This window comes from Danio rerio, chromosome 24, assembly GCF_052040795.2.
Source record: "Danio rerio strain M-AB ecotype USA chromosome 24, GRCz13ab, whole genome shotgun sequence".
Classification (NCBI taxonomy): Eukaryota; Metazoa; Chordata; class Actinopteri; order Cypriniformes; family Danionidae; genus Danio; species Danio rerio.
The window spans coordinates 42876258-42896059 of record NC_141044.1 but is presented as its reverse complement, the minus strand read 5'-3'; the positions used below and the strand labels follow the sequence as shown (position 1 = coordinate 42896059).

The 19802-nt window shown below is 35.0% G+C and overlaps 3 protein-coding genes across 3 annotated transcripts in view; 1 reads left to right on the top strand and 2 right to left on the bottom strand.

Annotated features, from left to right (window-relative positions):
• The window catches only part of katnip (katanin interacting protein), a 1410884-nt gene that overhangs the window by 956785 nt on the left and 434297 nt on the right, over positions 1-19802 (bottom strand). The gene's annotated exons all lie outside the window — the stretch shown is intronic.
• On the bottom strand, positions 144-4480 carry LOC100005096 (uncharacterized). The gene has a single exon (XM_087310140.1). It carries the CDS (start codon positions 3020-3022, stop codon positions 1400-1402), a length of 1623 nt encoding a protein of 540 aa, XP_087166266.1. The 5' UTR covers positions 3023-4480; the 3' UTR covers positions 144-1399.
• LOC100005038 (uncharacterized) lies at positions 7039-10864 on the top strand. Its single transcript, XM_087310228.1, has 3 exons — positions 7039-7058; positions 7345-7393; positions 8207-10864. Exons 2-3 carry the CDS (start codon positions 7371-7373, stop codon positions 9774-9776), a joined length of 1593 nt encoding a protein of 530 aa, XP_087166354.1. The 5' UTR covers positions 7039-7058; positions 7345-7370; the 3' UTR covers positions 9777-10864.

Sequence of the window (19802 nt, the reverse complement as noted above, 5' to 3'; positions counted from 1 at the left end):
ACAAAGAAAAAAATTGTAACACTGACCTGAAAATGTACTTCAAAATCACTTCAAAAACTAAAACTTCTGACCAAATATATGTGAACAATAACTATTTTCCAATGTTGTTTTACATACACATTTTTTATTTATTATATGCAGCTTATACAGTTCATTTTACCACAAGAGTCTGATAAAATTGGCTGGCTGTTTGAAATTATTGTTACAGACAAAATAATGTTAATTGAAATATATTTTGGATTATGAGCATGACATTCATATATCACTGCGCCAAAAATCATTTAGGATAAAGGGTTTGCTGTAAATAGAGTCTATTAACCACAGACTGTAAGAAATCACTTTTTTTGTTTGCACAAGCACATTAGGAGTAAATATTGATACATAAAACAAATAATATATTTTTAAGTATTAATTATTTATAAATGCAAAACAGAATATAGACATGGACACATTTCCAATAAAACATTTGCATTGACAGCTAATCAAACATGGGTTTGTGTAAATAAAGAAAAGCACAATATTAAGAATTTGAAGAATTTAATTAAAGAACAAAACATTTAACAGAAATCACATAATCAGATTTTCTCCTCATTAAAATGCTTTAAATATAATTATTTCTTGTGTATTTCACATATTTCATATCTGTTTTAAGTGTAATTTTTAACATGTTATTGTACATATGATATGTTTTGTTTCTGTTTGCACACAATCAGCATTGTTGGTATCTGTTGAGATTTTCCCAATTTCTTAAATTATACATCCCAATTTGATTCAGACAAACATGCATTTTCTAGATGAAGTTCAGATTGAAAGAATCTGCTGACAGTAACAGTTATTGTAGGATGCAGCAAATGATTCAGATGACTGGTGATCAGATTAAGACATAACTATTAACTTGTGACCTATACTGTACATACATAACATTTATTGTATTTTAAATTTATTGTACACAAACAAACATTTTATACATTAAAATATTGTGTATTTTATATGCATAAACCTTATTCACGTTGAGTTAAATGTTGATTTTTACCAACATACACCAACATGCATGCTTACATACCAGTACTACAGTATCTCTTGTGTGGTGCATGGAAAAACAAACAAACATAAAAACAAAAAAGTAATAATATTTAAGTAATATTTTTTGTTAGAATATTAACCCATTATTTTGTGTTAAAAAATACACTGTTTACATCTTACTAGTGAGTTAAACAGTAAATGTTAAAGTAAATGACATGCATTATGTTCTCAAAATTAAGTATGAAAATATACAACTCAGAAATACATGATAAAGAGCCAAACCAATGGCCATAATAAAAGCTTTGTGGAGTCATAAGTGATGTAGTTTCTCACAATTTTTGACCTTCTCTTGTTCATTCAACAATAACAACATAAATCATTCCAATAGGGATGTTTTACCATTTAAAACCAAACCAGTTGTTGTGTTAATCCATCCCAGAGCTCTTTGTTTTCCTTCTCCTGCTCTACTTTTGATGTCTTCCAGTGTTTTGGCCTTTTCAGACTCATCAATTTCCTTCAGCTTATCAATCAGAAAGTCTACATGTTGAAGTATGATCAGTGAATCAGTGTTGAGAGCGATCCTCTCCAGAGTGTCCACACAGTGAAAAGCTTCAAATACCAGCTTTATTTGTCGTGTCTCCAAGTCTCGCAGTTCTTTCTCCAGATTCTTGATTAGAGACAAAATGTGTTTCATTTTTTCTTCATATTGCTTCTTTAAATCTTCATTTATCCTCTTCTCCATCCTTGTCTTTGTTTTATATGTAACTCCTTTTATGTGTTTGCATTGTTGTGTGCAGCATGTGGAAGTACATTTTTTTGATATGAAAGGTGAACTGATGGACCATGATTCCTCAGTAGGACAGTTCTCCTCACAGTTGATGCAGCACATCACACTGCTGGCTAAACCAGGATCAATAACTTTATCTAACTCTCTGTACTGCACTTCAACTTCACACTCAACGTTTTTATCATTCTTTAAAAATTCCTGCTCCTTTTCCTGATCATCTTGAGTTTGTCTCAGATCCGATTGCTTCTCTACCATTTCTTGATCACATGATTGTAGGCTGGAGATATTCTTCTCAAACTGTATGTGTTGTTCAAGCACATCTCGGGTCATCTTAAGTGATTTTGGTTTGATGTTTTCAAGAAAGCTGAAAAATCTTTTTATTCCTGTAAAACTAATTTCCCATGACTGTTCCAGCATTTTATGTTGTGCTTCATCTTTCTCAGAACATCCTTTAACTCGAGTGTCTGACTGACAGTTGTCAAACAGGAAATACACCGGCTGATTCTGTTCATTCACTGCACACTGGATTTGATCCTCTTTAACAGCCGTCAGGACATTTTTAGGAATAGCTCCACGAGAGAATGTGAAGAGCAGGACAATATTATCAGCAATATTTGTTCCAAATAAAGACTGAACAGCATCAAATATGCAGATTTGTCTGTCATCAAGACGACTCTGAGTTGCTTTAATCACCAGACACACTGCATCCAGTTCATTAATGCCATTTTCGGATGTACTTAAATCAAGCATATTAATAGCAATCTCTCTATGAACGTCTTGAGTGTCTCCATATCCTGGTGTGTCGATGATTGTTAAATCTATTGGACTCTCTTGTAGATAAACCCCATAAACAGTGATGATGGAGGTCTGACTGTGAACTGAAGACCGATCGCTCTGATCATCTGTGATCTCAAACCAAACCTTGTCTTCTCTCTGAACACCCAGCATGTAGTTGACCATCACATTGATCAGGGTAGTTTTTCCTGTTCCTGTTTCTCCAACCAGCAGAATAGTTTTAAGGGTTTTTTTTGGGTCTCTTTTGCCAAAGGTGATTTTTCTGTATGGTTCAGATTCAGCATGACAGTCTGTCTTTGGTTTCAGATGATAAAGATCAGGTGAACCATCTTTAGTTTTACTGCTTTGCTTGAGGATGGCATCAAACTTGCGAAATTCCGATTTTGTACTTTGTCTATAAAGTGCAACAAAGAGCATAACACAAAGACAGATATTCAGAAATATGCAAATGAAACATTTGATGAACAGTTTACCTTTATAAATTGAGACGTTCCAACTAAATATCACCAATTGTGAAATTCATGCATTCATAACAGTAAATGTTTAAAAAAAAAAAAGGTAACATAATATAAATATTTTTAGGTTTGGAGATTAAAAAATATTATGTTTTTTATTTAATTTTTATAAAAAGACTCTGGGTGCTCCGGTTTTTTTCACAATCCAAAAACATGCTCTATGTGAATTGGGTAAGCTAAATTATCTGTTGTGTATGAGTGTTAATGAGAGTGTATGAGTGTTTTCCAGTGAAGGGTTGCAGCTGGAAGGGCATCCGCTGCAAAGTACCAATGAAAGCGATTATGTGTTGAATGTTGATCCACCAGCTGAGAAGATGACTGAATCTCGCGTTATTCGCTGCGTGTTCAGCGCAAATGTTCGCTATAACTGTAAAATTTAACACTGCACACGTGCCTCGCCAAAGTAGCTCGCCTTAACTGAGTTTACACTGAATCTGTGGCTCATCACAAATAGCGATATTGCACCGGTGGTCATCGCGAGAATCCTGCTCTGTCCTGGTCGGCTGACTTGCCTGCTTTTTTCCCAAAAACACAGAAAACTGTAAATGAGCGCATATAATGAGACTGAGCATTTAAAATGACGCAAACCAAAACCAAAACTTTTAAAGAGTAGAAGTGAGACTTTTCTTCCTTTTGTCCTTTCTTTCTTGATATGTATATTATTTTGCTATTACTGATGACTGCTTTGCAGCTTTCAGCCTTGAATTGAATGATCTAATATAATATTTCGTTTGTTTTGTAGCAGAAATATTATTTAATAAATTGACATGCATATTAAAACAATAATGCAAAATTAACATTTTTTACTGCAATTCCTAATTTTTGTTTGATGCCAACCATAAATTTATTTTTCATAAAGTAACAGTAGGATATTTTATAGCAGATAACTCACATTAAAGCACAAACAGGGCAGCATGATAATGACAAATATAATTCATTGTTAGAATTATTGTCATCATCGTCATCATTAATATTTTATAATTATTAGACCTTTGTTTTGCACAGTTTTTAATAAGTCATCAACGAATTAGTTAGATAGTTGTTTCTGTTTTTTGTTAGTCCTAGTTGATGTTGTTTTGACCCCTTGATATACAATTTGCAGTGGTGTTCAAAATTTTTGGGTGGTGCTCCTACATTTTTTCTGGTGCTCCTAAATATTTTAAATTGGCAGAAGCGGTGCTACCAAGTAAAAAAGTTATTTTCGAGCCCTGACACATGGAATTTGTCAGCACAGTTTAGCACGGTTGTCTTAACTGTGCCAAGAAAGGTTTGTAATCGTGCCGCGTCATTCCGGGCTCAGTGGAAAAACAACTGTAACCACACCGAACTGTTCTTAGAAGAGCAACTATTCACATATGACATTGATAAAAAAAAAATAAAAAAATAACTATGGACAAAGGCCCACAGTGACACCTTGATAAATCCCTCTGCTTTACCTAAATGTATGTTATCTGCTATATGTTATTCCATTTAAAAATATATTACATTTATGGCACTACAGTTGCTGCTCGTGCAAGTCGTGCTGGTAGTAAAAATTTTTTGAAGGTAGTAAAAATGGTAGTAAAAGGTATTAAATTCAACTTAAGAAGTTCTGTACATACCCTGATTATGTTACTATTGTTGTTGTTGTTTTTAAATTAAATGCCTCTTAATGTTTTTTTTCATCATTTTCCATGAATAAGACGTAACATGTAATTTTCAATGTTTGTAAATCTTTTTTTTTATAATTTGTTTGTTATAATTTTTTCCCTGTTTGCATAATTTTACAATTTAGTCTCTAAAAAAAATTTGCAAATGTTTCTATTTTCTAAGTAATTTACAAAGTAAAAATACTACAATTTCTAACATTCATACCATATTTACAGCAGGGAAAATAAGTATTGAACTGGTCATCATTTTTTAGGTACATTTTTTAGGTGCTGTTGACTTGAAGTTTTCCTGGATGTTGGTAACAACCAAAGAAATCCATACATGCAAAGAAAACAAATTTAACTTGTTTACAAAGGAAGTTATACATGACAAAATGAAATGACTCAGGGAAAAAGTATTAAACATGAAAAAAGGGTGGTGTAGTTTAGCAGTGAAAGCCCAGACAGCAGCTGAAATCTCTCAGATATTCTTCAGCAAGCCTCTGCCCTTTCTCAGTGTAAATGAATATCAGCTGCTTCAGGCCAATATCTACATTAGCAGGAGGATGAAGATGAACCCAGGGTGGACATTTCAGCAAGACAATAATCCAAAACACAACCAAGGACACTCTCAAATGATTTCAGAGAAAAAAAAAATCAAGCTGTAGAATGGCGCAGCCAATCACCTGACTCCAGTCCAATAGAAAATACAAAATAAAGCTCAGATTTGATTGACAAGACCCATAGAACCATCAAGATTTTGACACTCTGTTGAATCTGTGAGCCATGAGCATGTACAGTAACTTCTTTCTCCATATGAGAGGTGTCTCTAAGCGGCCATCACCAAAAAAAACTTTTATATAAAGTATTAAACACATTTCAGTAGTCCTTGTGTCATTCCATTGTTATTACACACAACTCATTTTGTTTTGTTTTATTTTTAAGCTTGAATTGTTTTTGTTATTTTTACCAAAATCTGGTTCAATTCCAGACTTTAAAAGGCAAATTGTCTAATAATGGTCCATTAAAGTTGCTGGTTGTCCTACCCTTCAAATAAGTCTGCCATCACGACTATGGATTGGAGGAGGTTGTAGTCTTCACAGTCAATGAGCTAATTGTTGCTAAAAAAAAATATATATATATGTATTAAATATATTACAGATTAAATTCAAAACAACAAGGCATAATCAGTAAAATGCTGTAAAATGTGCAAATAAGAACATTCTATAAAAATCAAAGCCAAGAACATTCAGTGACACAACCTTAAAGAGTATTAAAAGTTGACTTACATTATCAGCTGTTAGTTCTTCTAACTTCAGGTTCAGACTACATGTAGACAGGAAGGGTACAGTTGTATTTATAGCTCAGCCCACACCCATTTTTTTGATGGTCATGTGATCCAAGAAATTGTTAAATTGTTTGCTATCTATGAATTGATTAAAAAAATTAACCATGGATTCCTAGTTAAATTTATGCAACATTTTTTTAGTGGTGAGCAAATTACTACAAATTAGCTTACAATTAATATTAGGAAAACGTGTTGTGCTTTACACAGTCACCTTACTTCTATGTACAATGCAAGTTCTGTTTTATAAAATCAGGTATAATGTTTCAACAAGTTCAGAACATTTACTCAAAAGCCATTAATCAAATTTAATAAAATATACATGCTTTATGTTAGCATTCCTTAATATTTTCTTTATTTAACAGAAATTACTATCCATGTAACCCCGGTGTCCTGACCAAAGTCCCTCTGTCGGCAATTACGATCATGACCTCCTAATCATCCCCATCCACCGAATTGGCTCTATCACTGTCTCTTCACTCCTCCAATAGCTGGTGTGTGGTGAGCGCACTGGCGCTGTTGTCCTGTGGCTGCCGTCAGATCATCCAAGTGGATGCTGCACACTGGTGGTGGTGTGGAGAGACCCCCCTCATGATTGAACTCTCAGTAATGATTAAATCTCACTGAACTGAGCTAAACTGAACTAAACTGAACTTAAACACTAAAAACTGAACTACACTGTTCCAGTTACTATGACCATTTATGTGAAGCTGCTTTGACACAATCTATATTGTAAAAGCGCTATACAAATAAAGCTGAATTGAATGATTGTGAAGCGCTTTGGGTGTATGGCCATACACTATAAATGCGCTATATAAATACACATTACATTACATGTATTTCATTTGCCAGAAGTGACTTGTATTTCTTGCAAATCATGTGACCTTTAAAAAGGGGTGTTGGCCAGTGTATAAATACAATATGATCTGCAGGTCAGTTAGACAAAGAGGCATTTGATCAAACAGGTAATTACGTAAATCTACTTGTACGAATTCTCTGTATTTCAGAGTAGTGCTTTAATGATGAAATGTATTTTGTATCTTAAATTGTGCTGTATACTGTTCATTTTGTGGATTTTACCTAATAACTAAAGCTTGTACAGTACATGTAGAAGTACAACAATAAAGTAATACATAAAATATATTGTTATATAATATGTATATTTTTTATATAATATGTATAGTTTGTGAACTGACTGACTGTTGTAAAAGTAATGTAATGTGTATTTGCATTTACTAATTATTTTCTTAGGATCCCAAAGGACTTTCAAACCTGAAATGATGACAGATTCTAATGAAAAGTAGGTATAAAATCAAAATCATTCTGTGTGTGCAAATTTTAAGGGCAGATATAAAATTAAATTAAAATAATTATTTATAAATATAATTTAATTATAAGTACATATAAAAAATAATTCACAATGCATTACAAAAAGGACAACAATTACTGCAATTATTATCTCAGTTGTCAATCATACATGATCCACTCTGCTGTCCAGGCTTGTAGATCGCTGTTAAATAAGCACCTTCACCAGACTACAATTCTGTCACTTTATAAACTACATTTCCCGTCATGCACCTCACACCTGTTCTGGAATCCCTGATGATCACACACACACACACACACACACACACACACACACACACACACACACACACACACTTAACTACTAGTAGTCTTAACTACTGTAAACTTACTGAAAAATACCTCCTACTAACACTTTTCCCCTATACAGTGCACAAAGAAAAATGGGGCACATAAAGTGGATAGCATGTAATGATAGCATTAGACTACTACCAGTTAAGTATATTAGGGTATATGGAATCCAAAGCATCTATATTTGAAGGCTGAGGTGCATCCTGTGATTTGTAGTCTGTTGATCTGACACATAGAACTTCATACTTTTATTTCAAAAATAATTTTCAGATATATTCTGATTTTGATGAAGATATTGATACTGGTAAAGAAATGCATAATTACATGGCCTCGTGTTGGGAAGAACAACTTAGCAAACTGATAATATATCATTATATATATATCAAGTATCATTATTTGCTTTTAAGAACATATTTACATGTCTCTTTTGTGTTGTGATTTTGTTTTTCAAATACAGACAAAACATGGCCCATTTAGGAACAAAAGTACGAAAACTTGATGTGATCATCACTAAATGTGATGTAATTGAGGATGGTATTCCTACTCGATATCATGTAAAAACAAGCCAAGACTCTCTCTCTAAATCTGAACCATATAAAAGATTCATCTTTGGAAAGAGAGACAAGAACAAACCACATAAAACTATTCTGATGGTTGGAGAAACAGGAACAGGAAAAACAAAACTAATCAACACTATGGTCAACTACATGCTGGGTGTTGAGAGAGAAGACAAGGTTTGGTTTGAGATCACAGATGATCAGAGTGATCGGTCTTCAGCTCACAGTCAGACCTCCATCATCACTGTTTATGGGTTTTATCTAGAAGAGAGTCCAATGGATTTAACAATCATCGACACACCAGGATATGGAGACACTCGTGGAGTTCAGAAAGACAAAGAGATTGCCATAAATTTGCTTAATTTATGCTGTTGTCTGGGTGACTGGGATAATGAACTAGATGCAGTGTGTCTGGTGATCAAATCAAACCAGAATAGACTCTGTAACAGACAAATTTATATATATGATGCTGTTCAGTCTTTATTTGGAAGTGATATTGCTGAAAACATTGTCCTGCTCTTGACATATTCACGTGGAGCTTATCCAATAGATGCCCTGACGGCTGTTAAAGAGGCTCATGTCAAGTGTGCAGTGGATGAACAGAATCAGCCTGTGTTTTTCTTGTTCGACAACTGTCAAGGAGAGACATTTCATGAAGAATACCAGATGGTCCAAGAACAATCATGGAACCTCAGTAGTAATGGTATAAAAGGATTTTTCAGTTTTTTTGACACAATAAAACCAAAACCCATGAAGATGACTAAAAATGTATTAAAACAACGGGAGCAGTTAAAGGCAAATGTTTCAAAAATAGAATTACATGATCAAGACATAGAAATAAAGCAAAATAAACTGAAACAAGCTCAAGGAGAACTGGAGAAACTCAAGAAAGAAGTTGAAGATAATAAAAACTTTGAGTATGAAGTTGAAGTGACCTACAAAGAGAAGGTTTATATTGATCTTAATAAAGCCTATGAGGCTACGTGCTGCACTGTCTGTGAGAAGAACTGTCATTATCCTGGCTGCTGGTGGGTAACCTCTGTCTCATGGTGTAGTGTGATGGAAAATAATCACTGTACAGTGTGCAGATGCCACTACAACAAACACATCAAAGAAGCAAGGATATATGTGACAAAGACAAGAAAAGAAAAAACAATAAATCAAGTATTAAAAAATAAATATTTAGAAAAAAAGAGCATCAAAGAGTCTGATGTTAAGAAGTTGGAGAAAGAGCTACAAGACATAATGACACAGAAAGTGAAGCTGGTGATGGAGGCTTTTCACTGTGTGAATTCTCTGGAGATGATTGCTCTCAACACTGATTCACTGATCACACTTCATCACATTGATTTTCTGATTAAGAAGCTGAAAGAAATAAATGAGCCTGAAAAGGTCAAAACAGTGGAAGACATCAAGAGAAGAGCAGGAGAAGGAAAACAAAGAGCTCTGGGATACATGAAAGACATATAAGAAAAATCCTCAGCTAGTCAAGGAAAATAAGAAAATTCCAGAATTTGTTTGACAAAAATCTGTTTAAACACTGACATGTCTTTAAATCTATCAGTTGTCTAGAGTGTGAGCACGCAGAGACAAAGATATTTACATATGAACATTGTATCTGAGAGAAGAACAAACTATTAGGAGGTTGTAAATAAGGATTTTTTTTTTTTTTTAAATTGAGTATGTGCGGTGAAATTATGGAACAGTTTATAACAGATTCTCGACCAATGTCAGGATATTAATCAATTTTACCAAATTGAATGAATATATATTATTAAAGGAATACAATTATTATTAAAGGTGATTGTAAAAATATGGAAAATGTATAGAAATTTTAAAATAAATGATCAAAGAAATATGTTGATGAATAGAGGTGATTAAAAAAGAAAAAAAATATTTCTGTTTATGGCTGTTTGCAATAATGTATTTTTTTAGGGGGTCTATGTTATGATATGTCAAAATAACAAATGGTTAATAAACCATACAATACGTCAAAAATGCCAAAAGGATTAAATATTTCTCATGTAAAGGTAATGTAAGTCTAAGGTAAAAAGAAGAGACAAGAGAAGAAATAATTTGAAGTAATAGACGAATGATGTAAGTGGTAATGAGGTGGGGGAAATAATAGGCTTGTGCTTCATACCGCTTTATTTAGACTATGATGAAATGTATTTTCTTTAAAGAACTGTTTTGTGCTTTGATTTTATTTCTTTTTGTTGTTCGAAATAAATAAATCAAATCAAATCTGTAATATTTAGATGTAAAACACAAGGATCAGTGCTCTGTTCTCCTGTGCTCCTTGGACAAAATTTAGCATTTTAGCTATCTTTAGTTTCCTGGTTCATTGTTGTTATTTGTTTGTATTTGTTATGCTCATCATTCAAAAAAAAAAATTTTCTCATTGATCTTTTTCATAATTGGAGGAATCAGATTATGAAGAATGTCAGTATCTCTTGTGGTCTAATGGCTTTTGAGTATTTTGGTGTGGGGGATTATTACTTTTTGAATTTTCTATTGAAATTTTCTTTGTTAATAAATCTACATTTTTTAAACGGTTTACTTTGTATTGTTTTTATTGTCCTTAAATGCTATCACAAACTTTTAGGTATAAGTCAAGTCTATCACATACCACATCTTATCTATATCAAAATCCTAATAAATCCTGCTGTTGTATAAATTTATAATCTGATAAATTGGGCTGCTGTGTCTTATGGTGGGGGGGAGAATCCTTCCCTTTGAGAAAGTATAAGTTAACACCAGAGTGTCAAATTCTTTTTTTTTTTTTCTTTAAGGATTTTTTTTTAATTGCATTATGCTTCCTCCTAATAAAAATAATATAATAAATAACCTTACTACACATTAAGTCATAACCTTTCCCCTATAAACATGAAATAATCTGACATTTGATTTTTTTTGGCAATTCACCAAGGAGCATCTTGCTGCTGCCTATGGTGGACATACAACCTAGCCCACAAGTGTGATGTCAAAAAAGGGAATAAAAACCTGCCTAGACATGGGGCCTGTTTCAGAAAGCAGGTTAAGTGAAAACTCAGAGTATTTTAACCCTAAAATGAGAGAAACTGGGTTTCCCGTTTCAAAATGGCAGGTTTGTTAAACTCAAGAAAGCAGGGTAAGTCAAGCCTGTTTCTGAAAGAAAGGTAACTTTAACTCAGAGTCAGTTACCGTGGTAACTTACTCTGTGAATCTAACCTGGTCCGGAGTAGGTTTTATTCTCTAAACTCTGAGTTTCTGTCGGTCTCCTCCCCTTTTTTTAAAGATAAAGCGGTATTTCTCGCCTTAGCCTTACGTCTCCGCACATCTATTTTAGAGCTCATTTTGGTGATGTGCATAAAAACGATTGATGGAAACGTCATGATTCACATAACTTTTGAAAATACGCACAATTAAACATGTGCATAACTGAGTAGGTTAAACTTTTATTTGATAAGAAAAGATGTGCATAAACTACGAAGGAAACACTTAACAAATTACAGTATGTACATTAAAAAAAGGTTTGTTAGATATGATGATGAAAATGTGTGTGAATGGACAAACCAGCAGACTGAGCACACTGCAGAACATCTTAAATAGTGTTTCAGTCATTTTAAAATGCCTTAACTGTTTCAGTATTAGTGTATATTATTAATTACCTCCGAGCGTCTGGAGCGTGTCAAGATCTCCACGTCTCATGGCTTCAAACGCCCCCACGTGTTCATTGTGTGTCAGCATTGTCTTCTGAGGCGCAAGTACATTAATTAAATAAAAAAATAATCGGCGCAGCTTATTCTACTGCAGTAAATTCTGTTTTTACTGTTGATATTTGGCGCAAGTTAATCAGAAAGTGACGATTGTGTTCTCTTTGACTTGTTGGATGAAAACGCTGCTTTATTCGCATCTTTTAGGCGTTATTCCAGTTTTGCACACATTTATGTAATATATTTTGATGGAAACACAGCTATTGCCTACATTTTAGTCACACACAGAACAAAGTCACGTACGAGAATGGCTTTTCCTTTTTTCATAAATAATTAGCTTAACCTTTGACATGTACTGTTACTAGATTAATGGGATTATTATTCTTTCTAAAAAGTATTTTTAGCACTTTACCTGCTAAATGTCATATCAACCTCTATCACTTGATCAATAAAAAAGGCAGACACACAAGTGCACTGTTAAATTTATTAAAACTGATAAACGTGTTTAAAAGTTTAGAAACAGTTTAGAAACGTCACACATTGCATTACTTATTATATTATATTTAAATATTTAAATACTTTAAATTAAAAATTACACATTAACTTGAGCAGCTGTTTTCTCACGCTAACTGTCTGTTTCACTGATGGCTGCTTCTTTTTAAATATATAAGCTCATATTTGCTATAACTTTGCATGAGCAGATCAAATTCAGCCGGAGAAAGAAATGCTGATCTCTTTTTTTTAAGATGTTGCCATAGTCACTCATAATATCTGCGCTCCATTGATAATGCCTTTTTTATAGTCACGGTGTGCGCGCTTAACTCTGAGTTGGTCTACTCAAAGTTGATTGATCTAACTCAGATCAGCTATTCTGAAACCGAAAACTCAGAGTTTTTAATCTCTCGGTAAATCAACTCAGAGTTCAAGTTTAAACTCCGAGTTGTTTGAACCTCCTTACTGAAACAGGCCCCTGATCAGCTAACAACTTTTTAACAAAATATGTTAACTTCAATAGTTATAAATATATGAAATACATCAACTTTTACCTGCATTTGAGTGGTTTCTCAAAAAAGGGATGCCATGCTATGTTTAAGTGGTGCTTGTCAGCTAGACAGACTGTATCAACATATAAACGATAAATGATATAAACATTCACAACAAATAACTTTTCAGAACAATACCAATAAATTAGTCTCATTATTTCAATCTCTCACCACAGCTTCTCATAATGTATGTATTACCCAGAAGAAATAGGCTGTTTTAGAGTTAAAATTATTTTAGTTATAACTACTGTAGCTATATAAAATTATAGATGCATAGCACTTTTTTACCTGTATGACCAGTTAGACTCCGTAAGCTTAAGGCACAACAAAGTTTCTACCTCTCCATACTCTACTTTTCTACAACCAAACCTTTCAGTTGTCGTTTTGTTATCTTGAAATTTAAATGTCCTGGGGCCTGTTTTAGAAAGGAGGTTAAGTGAAAACTTTAATCAAGCCTGTTTCTGGAAGGGAGGTAACTTTAACTCATTTGTCAGTTACCTAACCTGTTACCTAATCTGTCAGTTACCTAATCTGTGAACCTAACCTGGTCAGGGGCAGGTTTTATTATCTAAACTCAGAGTTTCTGTTGGTCTCCTCCCCTTTTTTAAAGACGAAGCAGTATTTCTCGCCTTAGTCTTACGTTTTCACCCACCTATTTTAATGCTCGTTTTGAATATGTGCATAAAAACGATTGATGGAAATATCATGATGCACATAACTTTGGAAAATATGCATAAAAAACACGCGCATAACTGAGTAGGATAAACTTTTATTCGATAGAAAATGTGGGCATAACTATGATGGAAACACTTTTACTGAACACATTACAGTATGTGCATTAAAAAAGGTCATCATATGATGATGAAAATGTGTGTGAATGGACAAACCAGCAGACTGAGCACACTGCAGAACATCTTAAATAGTGTTTCAGTCATTTTAAAATGCCTTAACTGTTTCAGTATTAGTGTATATTATTAATTACCTCCGAGCGTCTGGAGTGTGTCAAGATCTCCACGTCTCATGGCTTCAAACGCCCCCACGTGATCATTGTGTGTCAGCATTGTCTTCTGACATGATCGAGGCGCAAGTACATTAATTAAATAAATAAATAGCCTAATTGATGCAGCTTCTTCTACCACAGTAAATTCTGTTTTTACTGTTGATATTTGGCGCCAGGTTCTCAGGAAGGGACAATTTTGTTCTCTTTGACTCGTTGGATGGAAACGCTGCTTTATTCACATCTTTTATACAATATTCTAGTTTTGCACATAAATTTATGTAATATATTTGGATGGAAACAACTATTGCCTACATTTTAGTCACACACAGAACAAAGTCACGTACGAGAATTGCTTGTCCTTTTTAAATAAATAATTTGCTTAAATTCACTGACCTTCAGAATGTACTGTAACTAGATTAATGGGATTATTATTCTTTCTAAAAATTATTGTTTATTACTGCTTACCTTCTAAATGTCATATCAACCTCTACCACTTGATCAATAAAAAGGCAGACACACAAGTGCACTTTTAAATCTATTAAACTGATAAACGTGTATAAAAGTTTAGAAAAAAATTATAAACGTCATGCATAACATTACTTTTTTATTATACTTAAATATTTAAATACTTTAAATGTACTTGAGCAGCTGTTTTCCCACGCTAACTGTCTCTGTTTCACTGATGGTTGCTTCTTTTTAAATATATAAGCTCATATTTGCTATAACTTTGCATGAGCACATCAAGTTCAGCTGGAGAAAGAAATGCTGATCTCTTTTATAAGATGTTGCCATAGTCACTCCTAATATCTGCGCTCCATTGATAATGCCTTTTTATAGTCACGGTGCACGTGCTTAACTCTGCGTTGGTCTACACAAAGTTGATTGACCTAACTCAGATGTGCTGTTCTAAAACCGAAAACTCTGATTTTTTTAATGTCTCAATAAATTAACTCAGAGTTCAAGTTTAAACTCCGAGTTGGTTGAACCTCCTTACTGAAACAGGCCCCTGAAGTCTATTATTTTCCTTCCCAGTTTTGTTTTATCGTTGTAAATGTTTGTTAATAAATTCTTAAACTTGAATTTGGTGTGTTGCCGAGAAGGCAGAGGACTGATCCACACTCACCACAACCAACATTAAAACTTTTCACTGTTGCTCCCACTTCTAGATATTTAACAGCAGGATTGTAACATGTCAACATTATTCTTCACTGCTACATACATCGTAACTGCACAAAACTGGACATATATGTATACAAGTCATTGTACATTTGATTATAATTAACACATTTAAATAATTTTATTTATTTATTTGTTTGTTCATTTTCTTTTGGCTTAGTCTCTATTTTAGTGGTCGCCACAGCAGAATGAACCAATGTATATGTATTCCAGCATATGTTTCATGCAGCAGATGCCAATCCATCTGCAACCCAGTACTGGGAAACAATCATTCACATGCACGCTCATACAATATGGCTAATTTAGTTAATCAATTACCCTATAGCACATGTGTGTGGACTGCAAGGCTGGTGGCATGAATGCAAATGACCAGCACCTGTAAGTCTCACCTGTCTTGAGTCTCACAGAGGAGCACTGTATATTAAAGCTCTCTTAGATCACTCACTTACATGCACAAATGCCATGTAACTTAAAAAATGAAGGACATTAAAATACTGTAAATGAGTTTTCTTACTGACACTCCATGGCAATGGCCAAATGCACCTAACCTAAAAACCAGCCTAACTCCATTACATGTCATGTCAAGAGACTAACTGGGTAAAAACATTTTGTCAGCCTTCATATTTCTACTTTTATCTTCATGTCATGATGCATTAAAATGTTTGCTGCTTGCTTGTATAAAGTACAAAACTAAAATTCTTTCAGGGCAGGTATAACAAAGAACAGAACTGAAACCTTTTGCTTTGAATGTGGGATATTGTCTTAATTTCTTTGTCACTCAAACCGCAGAAACTCCGTTGTGGAGATTTTGTTTAATATAACCTGTCAAAATAATATACAACATTTTCCTTTCAGACAAAGCAAACTCATTACTTACTTTCATAGGTGTGACCTTTGAAAAGGTCAGTGGAAAATACCAACACAAATACAAAGACAGACAGAAAAAACACAGGAGTGAGACAATCAGTGAACATTCCCAGTGATGTTGATGTAAATACAAAAACTCATTTCAATGACATCTTTACTTCTATAGTGCTTTTAATCTAGATCGTGTCAAAGCAGTTTAACATAGAAGTTCTAGTACAGGGGTTTTCAAAGTGTGAGGCGCGCCTCCCCTGGGGGGTGCCAGAACATGTCAGGGGAGGCGCGGGAAAAAATATTATATAATATAAATATAATTATTAAGTTTAATTATTATATGTATTTTTTATTAATTTTAAACGTTTTAATTAAACAAAGCTAAAAAAAATAATACGTCAAAAATAAGAAAACCTTTTTTACTCAGAAGGCCATAGCTGTGAATTCGCTTCTGTTTGGCAAGCCCGCCAATACAGGTATATGCCTGCTAATTTACAGTCTATGCTGCTATACAATGGATCGGTTTCTGAGACCCCCCGATTCAAAGTCTTCAAGTTCAGGGCTTAAACCCAAAAGACGACGATATGATGATCAGTATTTGAGTTTAGGATTTACGTGGACAGGACCAGCTGATGAACCACAACCTTTAAGTGTGGTTTGTCAAGATATTTTGGCTAATGACAGCATGAGACCCACTAAACTTCGGCGACACCTTGAAACCAAGCATGATAAAGTAGCAGGAAAACCTCCAGAATTTTGTGTGTGTGTGTGTGTGTGTGTGTGTGTGTGTGTGTGTGTAAGCGCGTGTGTGCGCGTGCGTGTTTGGGAGGAGGGGGGCGCCAATGGATAAGTTGTGTCAAAAGAGAGGTCCACTGTCTTAGACTTTGAAAAACCCTGTTCTAGTAGATTGAACCGGCTTCAGTCCAGTTTTCAGAGTTTAAATTCAGTTCAGTTCAGTGTGATTTAACTTTCACTGCTGAAAGTATAAACCTTGAAGAACAAATCCATCCATGCGCAGCACCACAAGTCCTAAACCATGCAAGCCAGTGGTGACAGTGACGAGGAACAAACTTCAACAATTTAGGAAAGTTCAGTTGGGCACAACCATTTCTCCTCTGGCCAAACTTCTTCTGCAGAGCTGCAGTCTAGTCGCCAGAGGCTGGAGAATGCTGGATGTCCATTGCAGAGAGGCTGCAGTTGTAAATTGTTACCGGCAGGTGTTCAGGCGGGCCCACAGGATCAATGCAGAGACTGATCTGACAGTAAGATCTTTCAGTCATCAGTCCCACGCTCTCCACTCATCTACGACCACCACAGAGTCCCATCAGGAGATGGGCCGGTTCAGGATTGTAGAGACCTTGGGATAAGAAAAAACAGACTAACAGAAGGATAGCATAGATGCGGTTCAAATTATAATGTCTTTTGGCAAGTGTTTCTCTTCAGTTGGCCTAATTTATGCAGCCTACCATTTCTTTTGAGGATTTGGATTTCAAGTTATGCTTTTATGTTTTATGTGTATGCTAATGCAAAGAGAGGTGTCTTTAATCTGGTTTTAAACTGACATAGTGTGTCTGCCTCCCAAACTGTGCTAGGAAGGCCATTTCCTTGCCATCACCAGGAGCCTCATGTACGGACTTGCGTTGAAATCATAATAAAAAAATTACATACCCACTGTTTTCTGCGTATGCATATTAACAGCTTTGTGTAATATGCATAAAATTACAATATAAAAGCTGTGAATATGCATACGCAGAAAATATTTAGATGTACGAAGCATTGTGTACCCCAAATCCCACGCATATTCTCGTTGTACGTACATCTGAATGAATGTGAAACTGAGAGCAACATGCACGAGCGCAAAACCGCTCCCTGCCTCTTCCCCCGTAGGAATATGCTAATGACTTTACTTTGGCAAAAACCAACGAAAAAGCAATGAACGAAACGGTGTTATTTGCAAGTTTGTCTTCCAGAATTAATAAAAAAGGTTAAAAAATGAGTGGGAGAGTTCAGCTGATGCGGTTAACACAGTTGGGTCTGAACATCGCACTGAGTGGATTAAAAAAGAAATAGTGTAATGTATAGGTGTAAAACTTTGCAGCGTTTTTAACAGACTGACTGGTGCAGCTCGTAAAACGCATGGTTACATGTTTTGACACGTTCAAACATGAACTCGGGTTGAATCCAGCGTCTGATGAACTCTTTCTCTTTTTCCCCTTTACTACATATCAGATTTTGCCTACTCTTCATCATAAGAAAGACAAGTAGGAATCCTTAATAAGTCTGTGCATCATATTTTATTTGCACATTTATTGAATGGAAATGTTTCTGATTCACGCATGCTAATTCATCTTCAGATGGTGCCTTTATAGCAATGTGTGTGCAGTAGATAGCTCAGATTACACTGGGAAAAACGGTGACCGCTGCAAATTGTGCTTTAATGTTTGGCTGGTCAACTGTATGGTACGGAAACCTTATAAACCTGCTAGACATGCGGATGAACCCGTCTCATACAGCTGCCTGTTACGACCACAGTCACAACATTAAATGAGGGAAAACACAAATGGATCAGTCTAGGGGTTTTATTAATTAAACAATCAAATATAAAAAAAAAGGGTGGGGAGGAAACACAATAAACACAGGCTGAGAACAAAAGGAGCACAACTCCACGTCTGGACCGCCGCTCAAATCCCCGTCTCTGAATCACTGCAGCACAAGCTCTCAAATTGCCGATGGTGAATTGTCTGCAGGTGCGGAGAAAATCAACTCTAAATGAAAACACAAGCAGCAACAAAACACAAGAGGGCGACAAAGTAACAAATAAATAAATAATAATTATTAATAAATAATAATAATAATAATTAATAAATAATAATAATAATCCCCGCTTTTGCTGTGTTTTGGGTTGTTGTCCAGCTGAAATGTCCACTGGTGACCAAGGCCAAGTGTCTTTGCTGTCTGCCTGACGTTGTTTTTGAGATTGCTTTGGCCCATTCTTTGTAAAACAAGGGAGGAGCAATGAAAATGATTAGGGGATCATTTCCAATTGCATGACAACATGGTGTGGACACAGACTCCTTTCTAAGGACTTTCAGATGTATGGTTGCTCGACATGGAACTCCCTCTGAAATACTGGCAAATCAGGCCTCCGATTTCCAAGAAGAGGATAAAGAGTTACAGACTGCTTTTGCTGCCATGAGTCCAAATCTCCAAGCCCAGTTAGCAAAACAGAATATTTAGTTCCATTATAAGTCATAAGAGCCTTACATACCATAGTTGGGCCCCAAACTCTCACAGAGGAAGACCTCAGAACACTCCTTATAGAGGTTGAGGCTATGCTCAATGCAAGGCCCCTGGGTTAAGCTTCTTCTGAACTGGCTAACCCAGATCCAGTGACGCCGAATTACCTGTTGATGGGGCAACCAGATGTGCTACTGCCACAAGTCTTACCCAGAATCTTTGATCCTTAGTTGGAAATGATGGCAGAACTAAAAGGTCTTGGTCAACCAGTTCTGGACAAGTTTTATTAAGAATTACTTGCCCACCCTGCAACCAAGTCAAAAATAAACGACAGACTCCAGCAACCTCAAACCTGGAACAGTTGTAATAATAATAGATCACCTACTTCCTCGAGCTCTGTGGCCTCTTTGCAAAGTTGTTACCATACAATTAGTATTAGATGGTCTTGTCCGTTCAGCTTATAGACGCACCATCAACAAGCTTTGAA